Source organism: Erigeron canadensis, chromosome 5 (assembly GCF_010389155.1).
Source record: "Erigeron canadensis isolate Cc75 chromosome 5, C_canadensis_v1, whole genome shotgun sequence".
Taxonomy (NCBI): domain Eukaryota; kingdom Viridiplantae; phylum Streptophyta; class Magnoliopsida; order Asterales; family Asteraceae; genus Erigeron; species Erigeron canadensis.
Window position 1 is genome coordinate 41,069,500 of NC_057765.1, and position 12,472 is coordinate 41,081,971.

At 33.6% G+C, this 12,472-nt stretch overlaps 2 protein-coding genes across 2 annotated transcripts; both read right to left on the reverse strand.

Moving 5' to 3' along the window:
* Positions 1 to 1,062: 1,062 nt before the first annotated feature.
* LOC122600346 lies at positions 1,063 to 3,318 on the reverse strand. The gene is made up of 4 exons (XM_043773055.1): positions 3,008 to 3,318; positions 2,121 to 2,229; positions 1,961 to 2,007; positions 1,063 to 1,682 (listed from the first exon to the last, which is right to left on the reverse strand). The coding sequence occupies exons 1-4, from the start codon at positions 3,128 to 3,130 to the stop codon at positions 1,524 to 1,526; spliced, it is 438 nt and encodes a 145-aa protein (XP_043628990.1). The 5' UTR covers positions 3,131 to 3,318; the 3' UTR covers positions 1,063 to 1,523.
* A 6,564-nt stretch (positions 3,319 to 9,882) lies between these two features.
* LOC122600610 (small heat shock protein, chloroplastic) lies at positions 9,883 to 11,494 on the reverse strand. Its single transcript, XM_043773355.1, has 2 exons — positions 11,106 to 11,494; positions 9,883 to 10,486 (listed from the first exon to the last, which is right to left on the reverse strand). The coding sequence occupies exons 1-2, from the start codon at positions 11,332 to 11,334 to the stop codon at positions 10,065 to 10,067; spliced, it is 651 nt and encodes a 216-aa protein (XP_043629290.1). The 5' UTR covers positions 11,335 to 11,494; the 3' UTR covers positions 9,883 to 10,064.
* Between the last annotated feature and the right edge of the window lie 978 nt (positions 11,495 to 12,472).

Sequence of the window (12,472 nt, forward strand, 5' to 3'; positions counted from 1 at the left end):
AAGGAGAAATTTTTAGGGTTTTAGAAAACCTTAAGATTTTTGTGTTAAAAATCAATTAGGTTAGCCCTCCTTATATAGGAGTAGGAAACTTAATGACCAAGTTTAGGGTTTTAAAACCCTCCATACGGCCGGCCCGGCCCCTTAGAACAATTCTAGAGGGTTTCCTAATTGTTTTCTAATTACAATTCTCTCCTTCGTTAAGTCCGTTAATTAAGTACCGTTAACTATTAACCTTTTAACGGACAATCGTTAGTTTTTCGTGATCTAATTAATTAATAAATTGCATTTAATATATTAATTAATTATAGTTATATTCCTGTTGAACGTGTGACCTCGTAGGCTTAAATACTTTTCGGACATACGTTCATTTTACGTGATCATATTCTAACAGTACCGCCCCCTAACAAAGAGTTTTAGGCAGCTAAAAGGCACGAGTTCGAATTGTTGTTAAGCATATTCCCTCCCACCTATTTCTCTGGGGAGTCGCCAGACTGTAGTCTATACGGTAGTGACTCAGGGTACCTATTCAGTATATGGGACCAGATGGTTCCTACCCATTTACCCTTTTTTTAACAAGCTAGCCATTTAAGTTGTCCACGGGCCGGGTCCAAACCATATATATATGTGGTCTCACTATATGGAGCTTGTATACTAATTACACGCTTCTTAATTAGGCCTTGGTTTTTCACATTTTTTTGCTTTTTATTTTTTAAGTCTGTTCGATTTTATCCAAGCTGGTTCGACGGTTCCTTAAATATTTCATATTTTTCAACGCACATTGGCGATATTTAATTAAACATCTTTATCAGGATATATATGATTTTGGTTTTAAAAAAAATCATTCTTCATTCTATTGCTTGGGCAATAGTACGTATCAACAATGAGTTGTCCATTTACTTTAATTTCCATTCTTCAAATTGGATATTTGATGAGTCAAAATAGATAGATCGATATATCCAGAGAAAGGGAGAGGCAAAGGAAGATGGAGAGAGGAGTAATGAGACAAGCAAGTAGAAACTACCATATAACTGCTTCCTACTTAAAGAGGTAATCAACCAAAAATATTATAAAGACATGGGTACATCAATGGACCACACATCGTTTTCTGATATTTTCTTTATTCATATATAAAACTTTGAAACATTGCAACATATACCATAATTGCAAGTACGTGACCATACAATGATTCACTACTACAATAACTTTTTGTTTTAAGGACAAATTAATTATATATATGATACATCATACAAACAAAGCATTACTAGAGTTGTTATGATCATCTACCTCAAAAGGGCGTGTTTACAACTCAGAATGCAATTACATTAATACAAGATATATATGTTGTATATATTTTGATTGACTAATTAATCAACTGATGAATTATATGATTTTTTTTTTTTGCATAATTAAAATTCGGCCGCTTTATTAATTGATTCTCTTACTTGAATGACCACATACATGCATGAGATCGATCGATATCAAGGGAGAATTATTAACAAGCAAATGTATATAGTTGTACTTTTTTAGGGAGTTAAATTGTGAATAGGTGGTTTACGATGAGGCTGTGCGTAGTCCATGACTACAACATCTTCCGTGACAATGTTTGTCTCGGAATTATTTATAGCTTCCTTTGAATCTTGCTGTTTAGACTCCATCGTTGATCGAGCATGATCCTTCCATCCCTACCAATAAGATAATATCATCATGATGCATTCATTCATTAGCTAATTTATATGTAGACTAGCTTTTAAACAGCATGTCAACATTTAATAACAGATATCTAATCTGTTTAGACTTTTGTTTGTCACCCTTGCCATGGCCGGTACATTATAAATATACATGCACGCATATATTATGATGTAAAAAATCATAGAGTACGTACTAAAATGAATTGAAGTCAGGTATATCATATATCATGCATGTTCATAAAGTATTATATATACTAATGCCATTTACGTACCTCAACTTGGGTTTCCTCTTGAGAGACTTGAACCTTGATATCGCTTCCTGCAAGTTACATTTAAGTATATATAACAAATGATCAACAACCATGCCTGCCCGAGATAAATTATACATATATGGACATACTCAGAAATAATTATATCTTGAGATATAAGTACCTTTAAGCATGTTTGGCTTATCTGAATGAAACTCAACGTTGGACTCGTTTCGTTCAATGATATTTTCATTAACATTTTCTCCTTTGATCTCAGCCATTATTTCTGATGTCTAAACACAACAAGAAACCAATATATCATCATAGGGTAACACTCCAGTGACAACAGTCTTAAAATAAGAACGGTGAGAACACTTAAAAAACATCATTTTGATGCATTAAAAGTCCATAAAACTAACATAGTGTTTAACTAATTATCATTATTTAAGTGTATAACAACACATTGGCCTATCAAAATCAAGAAAATCATGTTTTTTGTTTTGTGCATCCATCTTGGATGCATATTCTTCAAAATAATGCATCCATAAAAAAACGTGATTTTTTTGATTTTGACGGATCAATGTGTTGTTAAACACTTAAATAATGATAATTAGTTAAGCACTATGTTAGATTTGTGGACTTTTAATGCATCAAAATGATGTTTTTTAAGTGTTCTCACCCTTCTCATTTTAAAACTGTTCTTATTTGATTGTCCCTCTATCATCATATATAACTATATATATATATAATATGTGTGTGTGCATCTGTACATGATTATGTACTTAATCGTGTAACCAAATTTAAGTGATCCCCTCGTGCCATTTCAAATATCCTGGCTAGTTTGACTTTTGGCTTGTTTCAACTTTGACCGTGAATATTTTTCTTGTGCATATAACACTTGTTATAAAATATTATGGATTAAGTTTAAAATATATATTTCATTGATATAATTTTCATCGACTACTGTCAGTTATAAAATATTTATGGTCAAATTTTTCTAAAAAGAGATCTACTTAAACAGTCAAGCTAAGAAACTTAAAATGGCAATTACTTATCAAGGCACGTACAAACCTTGCTAGTAAGACGGATTCCTTTTCCATGTCCCAATTGGAACACGCCAAGAGGACGAGAAGTGTATGCATGCATGGAAACACACAGGTGAAGGATGATGAGATAATAAACATAATACGACATAATACTTTTATTTTCTTTCTTCTTAATTATGGGGAGATGATGATGGAATATCGAGAGTTCAATTTATGGGTATCTGAATTGGTGCAGGTCTGATGATCTGAACTAGCTAGTGAAAGTAGTTGTGTTTGCTTTGACCTGACGTCTCTGCACAGGGGCCGTGATATATATGAATATGTGGTTGTAATGTTGATATGATCACACATGTAAGTGATCAAATACATATATACTCATAGGTATATATATAGTTATGATTATATATAATATGTATACAATAAATATATTTACAAATAGCTAGCTAGAAGAGAGTAGCTAGGGGGGGTAATTGATTGGTAGAAATGAATGCAGATATTGTTGTAAGAGGAATGGAAGGAAGGGATGTTTAAAGAGAGAACATGGATGTGTTTGGTGATGAATCTTTAATTGGAGATTTTGACATCCTCTACTGTCCCCTTCCCCTTATCACTTTTTATTTAATTTCCATGGCCCCCCTTAGCCATATATGCAAAATTTAATACTAATAATACAATTACGTATATAGATGCATGCAGCTGATCGATATCATATCATGATGAGTTAATTAATAAAAGCCCCATTGAGGTGGCCGGGCTAATTTGAACTTACTTCAAAATATTTAGCAGTTCATAAATCTTATTGTGTATATATATTACTGTAATATATAACTAGTAGTGAAAACAAAAAGTTATGAAAATTTGTTGGAAATCAAGTTGGACACATACACAGATTATTTGGCGGCCACTATATATTGAGTTTGTTGGGCCATTAATTTTTTTTATTTTTGGACCACATTTTAATACTTGCACAGCAGTACCGGCCTCTATCTGAAACTCGATCGGCGCGGCAAAGCTTGGCTACGGCTCTTGCTAGTCATTTACTACGACTTTTAATTAAGCCGTGGTTGATATATATATATATATATGGCTGGGTTATTTGTAGTACATGTACTTTTTATAGTACATGTGTAACATGTGTAACTTAACTTACACGTTTCTTCTTCCTTCTTCCTTCCATCTCTGACCACCATCATGATCATCTCCGACCACCACCATGATACTCCGGCGACAGCGACTATCTCCGGCGAAACTTACACATGTGTAAGTTAACTTTCCGGCGAGAATCAGGTTCGTTTTCGGGTGTTTACGGTACGGGCCAGAGGCCCTTATCCGTTCTAAACTTAACCGTCAAGGGACGCATATGAGAATCGTATGGATTTGATGGGTGGCGATCCAAGAGATGGTGTCGGTGTGCTACGGTACGGGCTCCGCCCTTGATGCCGGCGCAGGCGCCTTCGCTAGGTGGTCGGAGATGATGGTGGCCGGTGGTGGCTGTCTCACGAAGGAAAAAACCTAGAAATTTTAAACGCTAAAATGCTAAAAAAAAGTTGTACTTATACATGTGTAAGTTAGTTACACATGTGTAAGTCTCGCTGGAGATAGTAGCCGTCACTGGAGGATCATGGTGGTGGTCGGAGATGATCATGGTGGTGGTGGTGGTCGGAGATGAAAGGAAGAAGAAAGAAGAAGTGTGTAAGTTAAGTTACACATGTACTATAAAAAGTACATGTACCTACAAATAACTTTCCTCTATATATTTGCTGATCGATAGCCATAAAATTATCGATCGAGTCGATCGATCTTGTTTTAAACACGTACATGATATTTAATGTGATAATTCTTCGTTGCATAAATTTGAGCCGATCGATTGTGTTTAGCAACCAAAAAATAAGTCATATTTAATCCGAATTGTATGACATCATTCATTTGAGCCGGCCAATTAAGTAACTAACTACTCGTATATTAATGCCTCAACGGGTATCTTACAAAATAACTACAAGCTAGAGGCGGCATATTTTTGTTCAGGGCGAAATTTCAATAATGTTTAGATTGATTCAGAAATATTAATTTGAGCGATTAATTCCGTGTGTTCTTTGGACACCAATTCACATTTTATGTACTTCAAAGGACCGGTCTCATGCAATATAATGTTTCTATTATTGGATATCATTCTATAGGCATAAACTCAAATACGTACGAAGTTTAATTCAATGACGTACCCAAATATATATTAAATTCATGACGTTTATTTCAACTTGGTTCACCATATATAATAGCCCATGCACTAAAAATATATTTGGCAGAAAAAATAGAGTACGTAGATGGTTTTTTTTTTAGTAAATGAATTCAAAAAGTTTTTGGTACACCGACTAAACAAATCTGCACATTAATTAATAAAGTAGCAAATTATAGAAGTAAATATTTTGCCCAAATAATTATCATGTGAAAACTTGAGTCATTATATAATTACACATAAATAGTATGTATATATTTGGCAACTGGGTCATGCCCACCACTATAATTAGCTACTACTACTACACAACAGGTGGGAACCACACGGAGTGGGGTTTGCAGAGAGACAAAGTTTCATGGCTACATCGCCACTTGCACCACCACCACACAACAGCGACGTGGCCGGAGATTTCTTTACCCCATCGCCGGCCAGTTTTTCTAGTCCCTGCCACGTGGCGTCTTCCCCATGTGCCATTGCTCTTTTTAGTCATATTTTAACATATTGTTAACGAGGAGATGTTTTTTCCAAACCTAACACCCCCCGTATCTCTGTCAGATATCATCATATGTTACGTTTAATTAATTGATTATACGTACACAATATATTATATATATATAAATATTTTCTATCCATGATATATATTATAATTCGATCGAGTTATGTATATATTGTGCGGACTTCGTACGTGAATTATTTGTATTCATACATGTATACTAGTCATATACATATGCACGCGCGATGCGGTGATGGAGTGGCAACCATGGTGACAATAGCGTCCGCGCTAGCAGTAATGGTGATAGCAGTCCTGCAGTTATTAACGTAAAAGTAATGGATTTAAAAGGGTGGTGTCATTATTTACTATGATCAGTTAAACGTCAATGTTATAAATTAACTCATTAAGGGTATTATAAATATTTCAAGTAAATATTAGAGTTATTTCCAAGTACAGATATTTAAAATAGTGAATAAAAGGAACTTTAAAAATATTGACTAATTTAGTTGAAAAAAAATAAATATAATAGTATTTTATAATGTAATATATATAGGTAGGGGTTGGGTATTTTAAACATGTATTAAGGTAAAACAAATAGGACAAGATCTTAACCCTTAGATCATGGTTAAATTGATGCATGGAGATTCATGAAGCAATTGATGCACGATAATTTTCATGATGCACAGTGATTTTCAGTGAATAGAAATATTTCTAACATTTTATTTGTTTTACTTTAATACTTACTTTATTTTACCTAAAACCTATATAATTATATTGTTACTTACCTTTTATCTTTTTTTCCTATTGATATACACAGAGATATCACATTTAGTTAGCAAGCCTTTGAATTAGTTCTGACATAAATAACTTATATGAAGATTAATTTACATATTATTGTAGTATTGTTGGTTGTTTAATTCAAATTTATAAGTTTATCTTATATCATCATGTGCACAACATATGAAAGACTTAACCGGCTAATGTATAGACAAGTATATAGTTAAAAAAATAAAAGTTTGAAAATATTTACTATGCGAAGTGAAACTCAAGTTTGCCCCCATACAAGCCCGAAGGTCACTGAGCACACCGTCCAAGTAGCGACTTGGCAGGTCCTAATGGGCATGGGCGTAACTATTAAAATTTTTTTCGGATAATTGAGGGGTCTAAACCAAATATATCAAAAATTTTCTACACGTAAACAATATATCCCCTACATCGCAAAATAGCTATTAAGGGGCTGGAGGACCCCCCTCCCCCCCCGAAATTTATTTTGCGATGTAGGGAATATATTGTTTTAGTGTAGAAAACTTTTACTATATTCGGTTTCGACCCCTCAATTACCCGAAAATTAGCAGTAGCGAGAAAAAAAATTTAGATCCCGACCCCCACTGAATATTTTCTAGCTTCGCAATTGCAAATGGGTCGCCTAACTTAATTTAAACACACCTTACAAACAATTTATCCAATTTATACAAACCTGACTTGGTTGCTACATGATGTAAGTTCTCCACCGTGTTAAGTATAACAGCCTCTAAGTTTTTGTAAGGCTTCCTACGATCCTACTCACTTAACGTCTCTCTTTCAAAGACAGAGTAATCTCACTAGTTTAATTAAGTTAATTAAATGACAAACCATATTAATTAAATCACAAACTATATTAATGATTTTTACGTAATAATAACCCAACCCAATTGCCCAAATACAGATAACTTACTTACAAATGGCTGATAGGAGTGGGCCTCTAGAATAAGATAGCCCAATTTGTCATATGATAGGTGGAACCATGGAACAACACACTTCTGGACTTACAGAATGGGCTTATGTAATGAGACAGACCAACATATAATTGCTGTATAATTTGTTTCAATATAAAAAACCACCACACATTGTTATAACATATTTGAGCATAGATACTTGTTATAACATTTTTGAGCATTGATAGCCTGATAGATGTCTTTGGGGATGCTCGCAAACTAGTCCCAGATTCATATGTAAGAAGCAGTCATCCCAAATCGATATAAAAGTTTCTTTAATCACCCTTACCAATCAAATACCAGTCGTCCATAATAGTTACAACCTTTTTTATTTATTTGCTATATCTAAAGAACAGTTATATATATATATATATATATATATATATATATATATATATATATATATACACACAACGAGTTAGTTACTACTAAGCGTTCGAGATACCACAATAGCATCCAATTAGGCAATATGCACAGTGTTGTAAATCTTGGCTGTCTCGGCCGAGATATCGGATCAAATATCGGAATCGGCCAGTCCAGGAGACGGGATGGCTAAGATCGGTCAAATATTGGGTCAACACTGGTCAACGTTAGAAAACTCATTGGAGCGGGTCAAATATCAGGTCAAAGTCAAAAAAAGTTTTTTAAATAAAAAAATAAAAAAATATATATTCTCAGAATATATTATATATTTATATTTATATCTATTTATATCTGTCATTTTTTTGAAAAAAGTTATACAAAAGTTCAAGATTTATGAGTTTTTGATATATATTTAAACTTTTATTACATATATTTTCAAAAATTATTATTATTATTCACTATTGACCAAACCCGATATCTCCCCGATTTTTCAAAATCTCCCGTCTCCCCATCTCGCCGATCCGATTCCGATCTCCGAGTTCTACAACCTTGAGTATGCGGAGATGATAATTAGACTTTGGAGACTTTTGATCACCGGTTACGGAAGTACGAGACTACTTGTAAAGAATGAGGATGAAAAGCACTTGGTTATAAATTACATCATTACTCATCATTGTGTGCGTGAATATGTGCATCCATATATGTTTGACGAGGTTCAAATGGAACACTTGATTGGTCATCAATCATGAAACAAATATAACTTCCGATTCAGCGTAATAAGGTGCATTGGGTCTATCTTAAACCTTTTGCTTTGAGATTAATTACGCCTATAATATGACCTGTGCTCATATGTGTTGTTCTTACAGTTATTCTTGTTATTAGACGTAGTTTATGCACATTTCTATTATCTTTCTTTGAGATTTGCTAAGCCATTTTGGTAATCGTTAAGCTTATCATTTATGATAATTAATAAAGATCATATGTAATCCATTATGTTGAAATTCATAAAAGTTCATTAAAAAATTTGCATTTTAAAATGATATCCTATTGGATTATTTGCATGTTTAGGAAATAACAGGTCATATATCCTTTTCTTTTGTAGTAGTAGTGAGTAATAATCAAAATTTTGTTGAGAACATATATGATGCCCATAGGCTGACCTCCAATTTTTTAATAGAGTTTGGCAAGGTACTGCCAACCATAAGATGCAAGATTTGTTTATTGATCGAATGGAGCATCCACTATTCACCGTACTTATACCCGCACGCTTAGTCTAATTACATAATAGATTAGGATGTGTTATTAAAGTGCATGATTAGCAGTCCTCTAGCTGGCATTCTCGTCACTAGACTACATTTTTAATTGACTTATAACCCGGCCCTATGGTAAAGCCTTATATAGGTTCAAGTTGTGACCTATTTTCTATTGTAATCAAGTAACATTTTCATCCTTGGGTTCCTTAAGCATTGGTTATTTTTTTATTTTGTTTTGTCAAATTTCGTTAATTATGGAGCCTAAAGAAAGTGTACAGATCTTCACTACTACCACGGAAAAAGTAAGCGATCAAGCTCTCATAAATGTCGCACGTTTAACAATTCCCAGTGTAAGTCATCTCGATACCAATGTCTATTGCTGGCATATTTTGTTTGATATCCATATTACCATCTACATGATTCATGACCTTCTCTTTTATAAATTGTGATCAGTTCCAGGTAATAGTGATCAACACGAATCTATGATGTGCCTGCTGTCGAGAAAGATTTCACAGAATCTTGATCAAAATCTCTGGTAACACATCCCTCTATTCCGGCAAAAAACTTAAACGTTACATAAATCATAGGGTTGAAAGAGTACACACATCATCACCATCAGGGGAAATATGGAACTAGATGAGAGTTGGAAGATCAAAAGGGTGAAAACCAATTCATTCGGACAGATGTTTACAGGCTGGATTACCAAAAAGTCCGATCAATTTAGGCATTGAACATCAGATATTGCTTGTTTCTAATCATTTGTATATTGTTTGAAGCCAATGTTGCATATATTACTCTACTAAATTAGCCAGTTAATTAACTTTTAATTAATAAACTCCAAAATGTAGACAGGCGCTCAAACAGTGTTTCGAGACCAAACTTTACAAAAACTAGAACTGATAGGCATAATATCTCGAATTAGCACAAAAATCTACTTTATTATCATTCACAGACGAGTCAAAACCACCTAAAACCACCATAGACCTCTAATTAACCTGAACCTGGAAAACATCCTTCCTCTCCTCTGGTTTCACCTTAGGAACCACCACCTTCAACACACCGTTCTTCATCTCGGCGTTGATCTCGTCAAACTTGTACACATTGTCCGGCAAATCGAGTCTAGTAGAGTACCTCCGGGTCAGCTCTTCATCCTCAGCCTCCTTCTCAGCCTCACCTTTGATCACCAAAGTGTTCTGCTCCACAGAAATCTTCACATTGTCCTTGTCCAACCCTGGCATTTCAAATCGGAGACTCAGAGTGTTATCATCTTCCTTGGCATCCCATCCACGCCTCGCCCCAAAAGCACCTCCTCGGCTGGCTGCAGCCATGAATGGACTGTCCATCATTTGGTCCATCATGTTCAGAACCTGGCTTAAGTTTCTTGTTGGAGCAAATGGATCAAACACATCTGAAATCATATATCACACGCTATATAAATCAGCAATACTAATTGCAATTTTTTAGGTCATAAAAAACACATCTGAAACCATATATGATATATCACACATTATATATAAATCAGCAATCCTAATTACTACAATTTTAGGTCACAAAAAACACATCTGAAACCATATATCACACAAAATCAGCCCAATTTTAGGTCATATAGAAAACATCTGAAATCATATATCACAGAATATATAAATCAGCAATATATACTAATTACAGTAAGATTTTAGGCCATAAATTCGATATTTGATCAATGTCACCACTCACCAGCAGTACAAATCAGAAGATTAACACATAATCAGGACACATTATGTATACATTCACATTATACATCCACTAAACATAAGGCTTTTCACAAATAATAGCATATTGTGATATCATAAAATATCAGTTCAAAACAATAATCTACAGTTATAAAATCTGTATATACACCATAACAGCATGATATATAACACAATTATACTATATGAGTACCTGATCCAAGTGTATAGATACATATATGTATATACACAAACACATATATAAATGAATGAACAATGAGATCTAGACTTTTCAGTAAATAAAAAAGAATAGCTCACCGGAGAAGAAATCATTGTCACGGCGGCGAGAAACAGAGTTATCAGCACGGCGATCTTCTTCAACGCTGCGATTGAAATCCTCATAAGCAGAAACCTGAGCAGAATCAGTATTGAAGCTCCGTTGTACGGACGGAACGACGGAAACAGAACGAATCGGATTGAAAAGCTTGTTAAAGAGAGACGATGCTACGGCGGTGGTACCTCTCTTGAAAACGATTTGTGATGCCATTGTTAGTGTTTAAGTAGGAAAATTAGAGATTTAGTGACGGTTTTTGTAGACGATTTAGTGTTTGTCGCTAACGTGTCGCTATAAGAAGGAAAAAGAGGGTTTTTAAGGGGGAATGAGGCGGTGTGCGAAGAAGAAGGTGATCCTGGAAGTGTGTAGAAGAGTGACAAAGGTTCTAGAAGATACGTATGCTTGGATTATTCTCCAAGAAAAAGAACATAATACAAATAATTATAAAAAAAAAAACAAGATAACATTCGATAAACTATAATTTGATTTAGATATTTAATTCGGATTTATATTTACAAGAATATATATTAATTTTTTAAATGTATTTTATAAACCGAGTGCAGTTAAAAACAAAAAATTGACATGTTCATGAATTGATAGTCTAATGGTAAGACTTTTCTTACTTTTAGAGAGTCTATTTGTATTCGAGTTCCATTTCTACATTTATAGTGATGGATTGATATGGTTTTTTTTTATGGTCTTGAGTTTCATTTCCCACGTTCGTGTTAAGAGAAATAAAAGTTGAATACAATTACAAAAACATTCTATAATTATCTTTAGTATTTTTAACTTTTCAACATAAAATTTCCTTTTTTGAAAACTTTTTTTCCATCTATAAAAATCATTCTTTTAAATGAGATATAAATAAAATTGGACATATATGTCATTGACACTTATTTTCTTCTTCAAACGATTTTGAGCCGACTTTGAACATTTGGGTGGCCTCTATTTTATAAGACTCCAATCTAACGGAAGCATAATGTATATTTTTAGACAATCTAACCCAAGAATATTTTTAGACAATCTAACCCAAGCAGATGATTATAGTTAGAACTCCTACATATATACATTATGTTTCTCTTACATTGTAGCGGAGACGGTGTGGCGACAGCAATGGTGGTAGCAATGCAGTGATAAATGAATTGATGTAAAATGATCAGTATGTTTATTTTGTGGTTAAAAAGTTTATGTTATAAATTATTTCATTAAGAATGTTATATGTATATTTGATGTAAAAGTTTAAGTAAGTAAACAAAAAAAGGAGGATAATATAGCCATCTCAAAAGCTGAATTGCTTAAAAGAGAAAGATGGTATTTTTTACATAGAAGTAAAGATACAGGTTAGTTACAT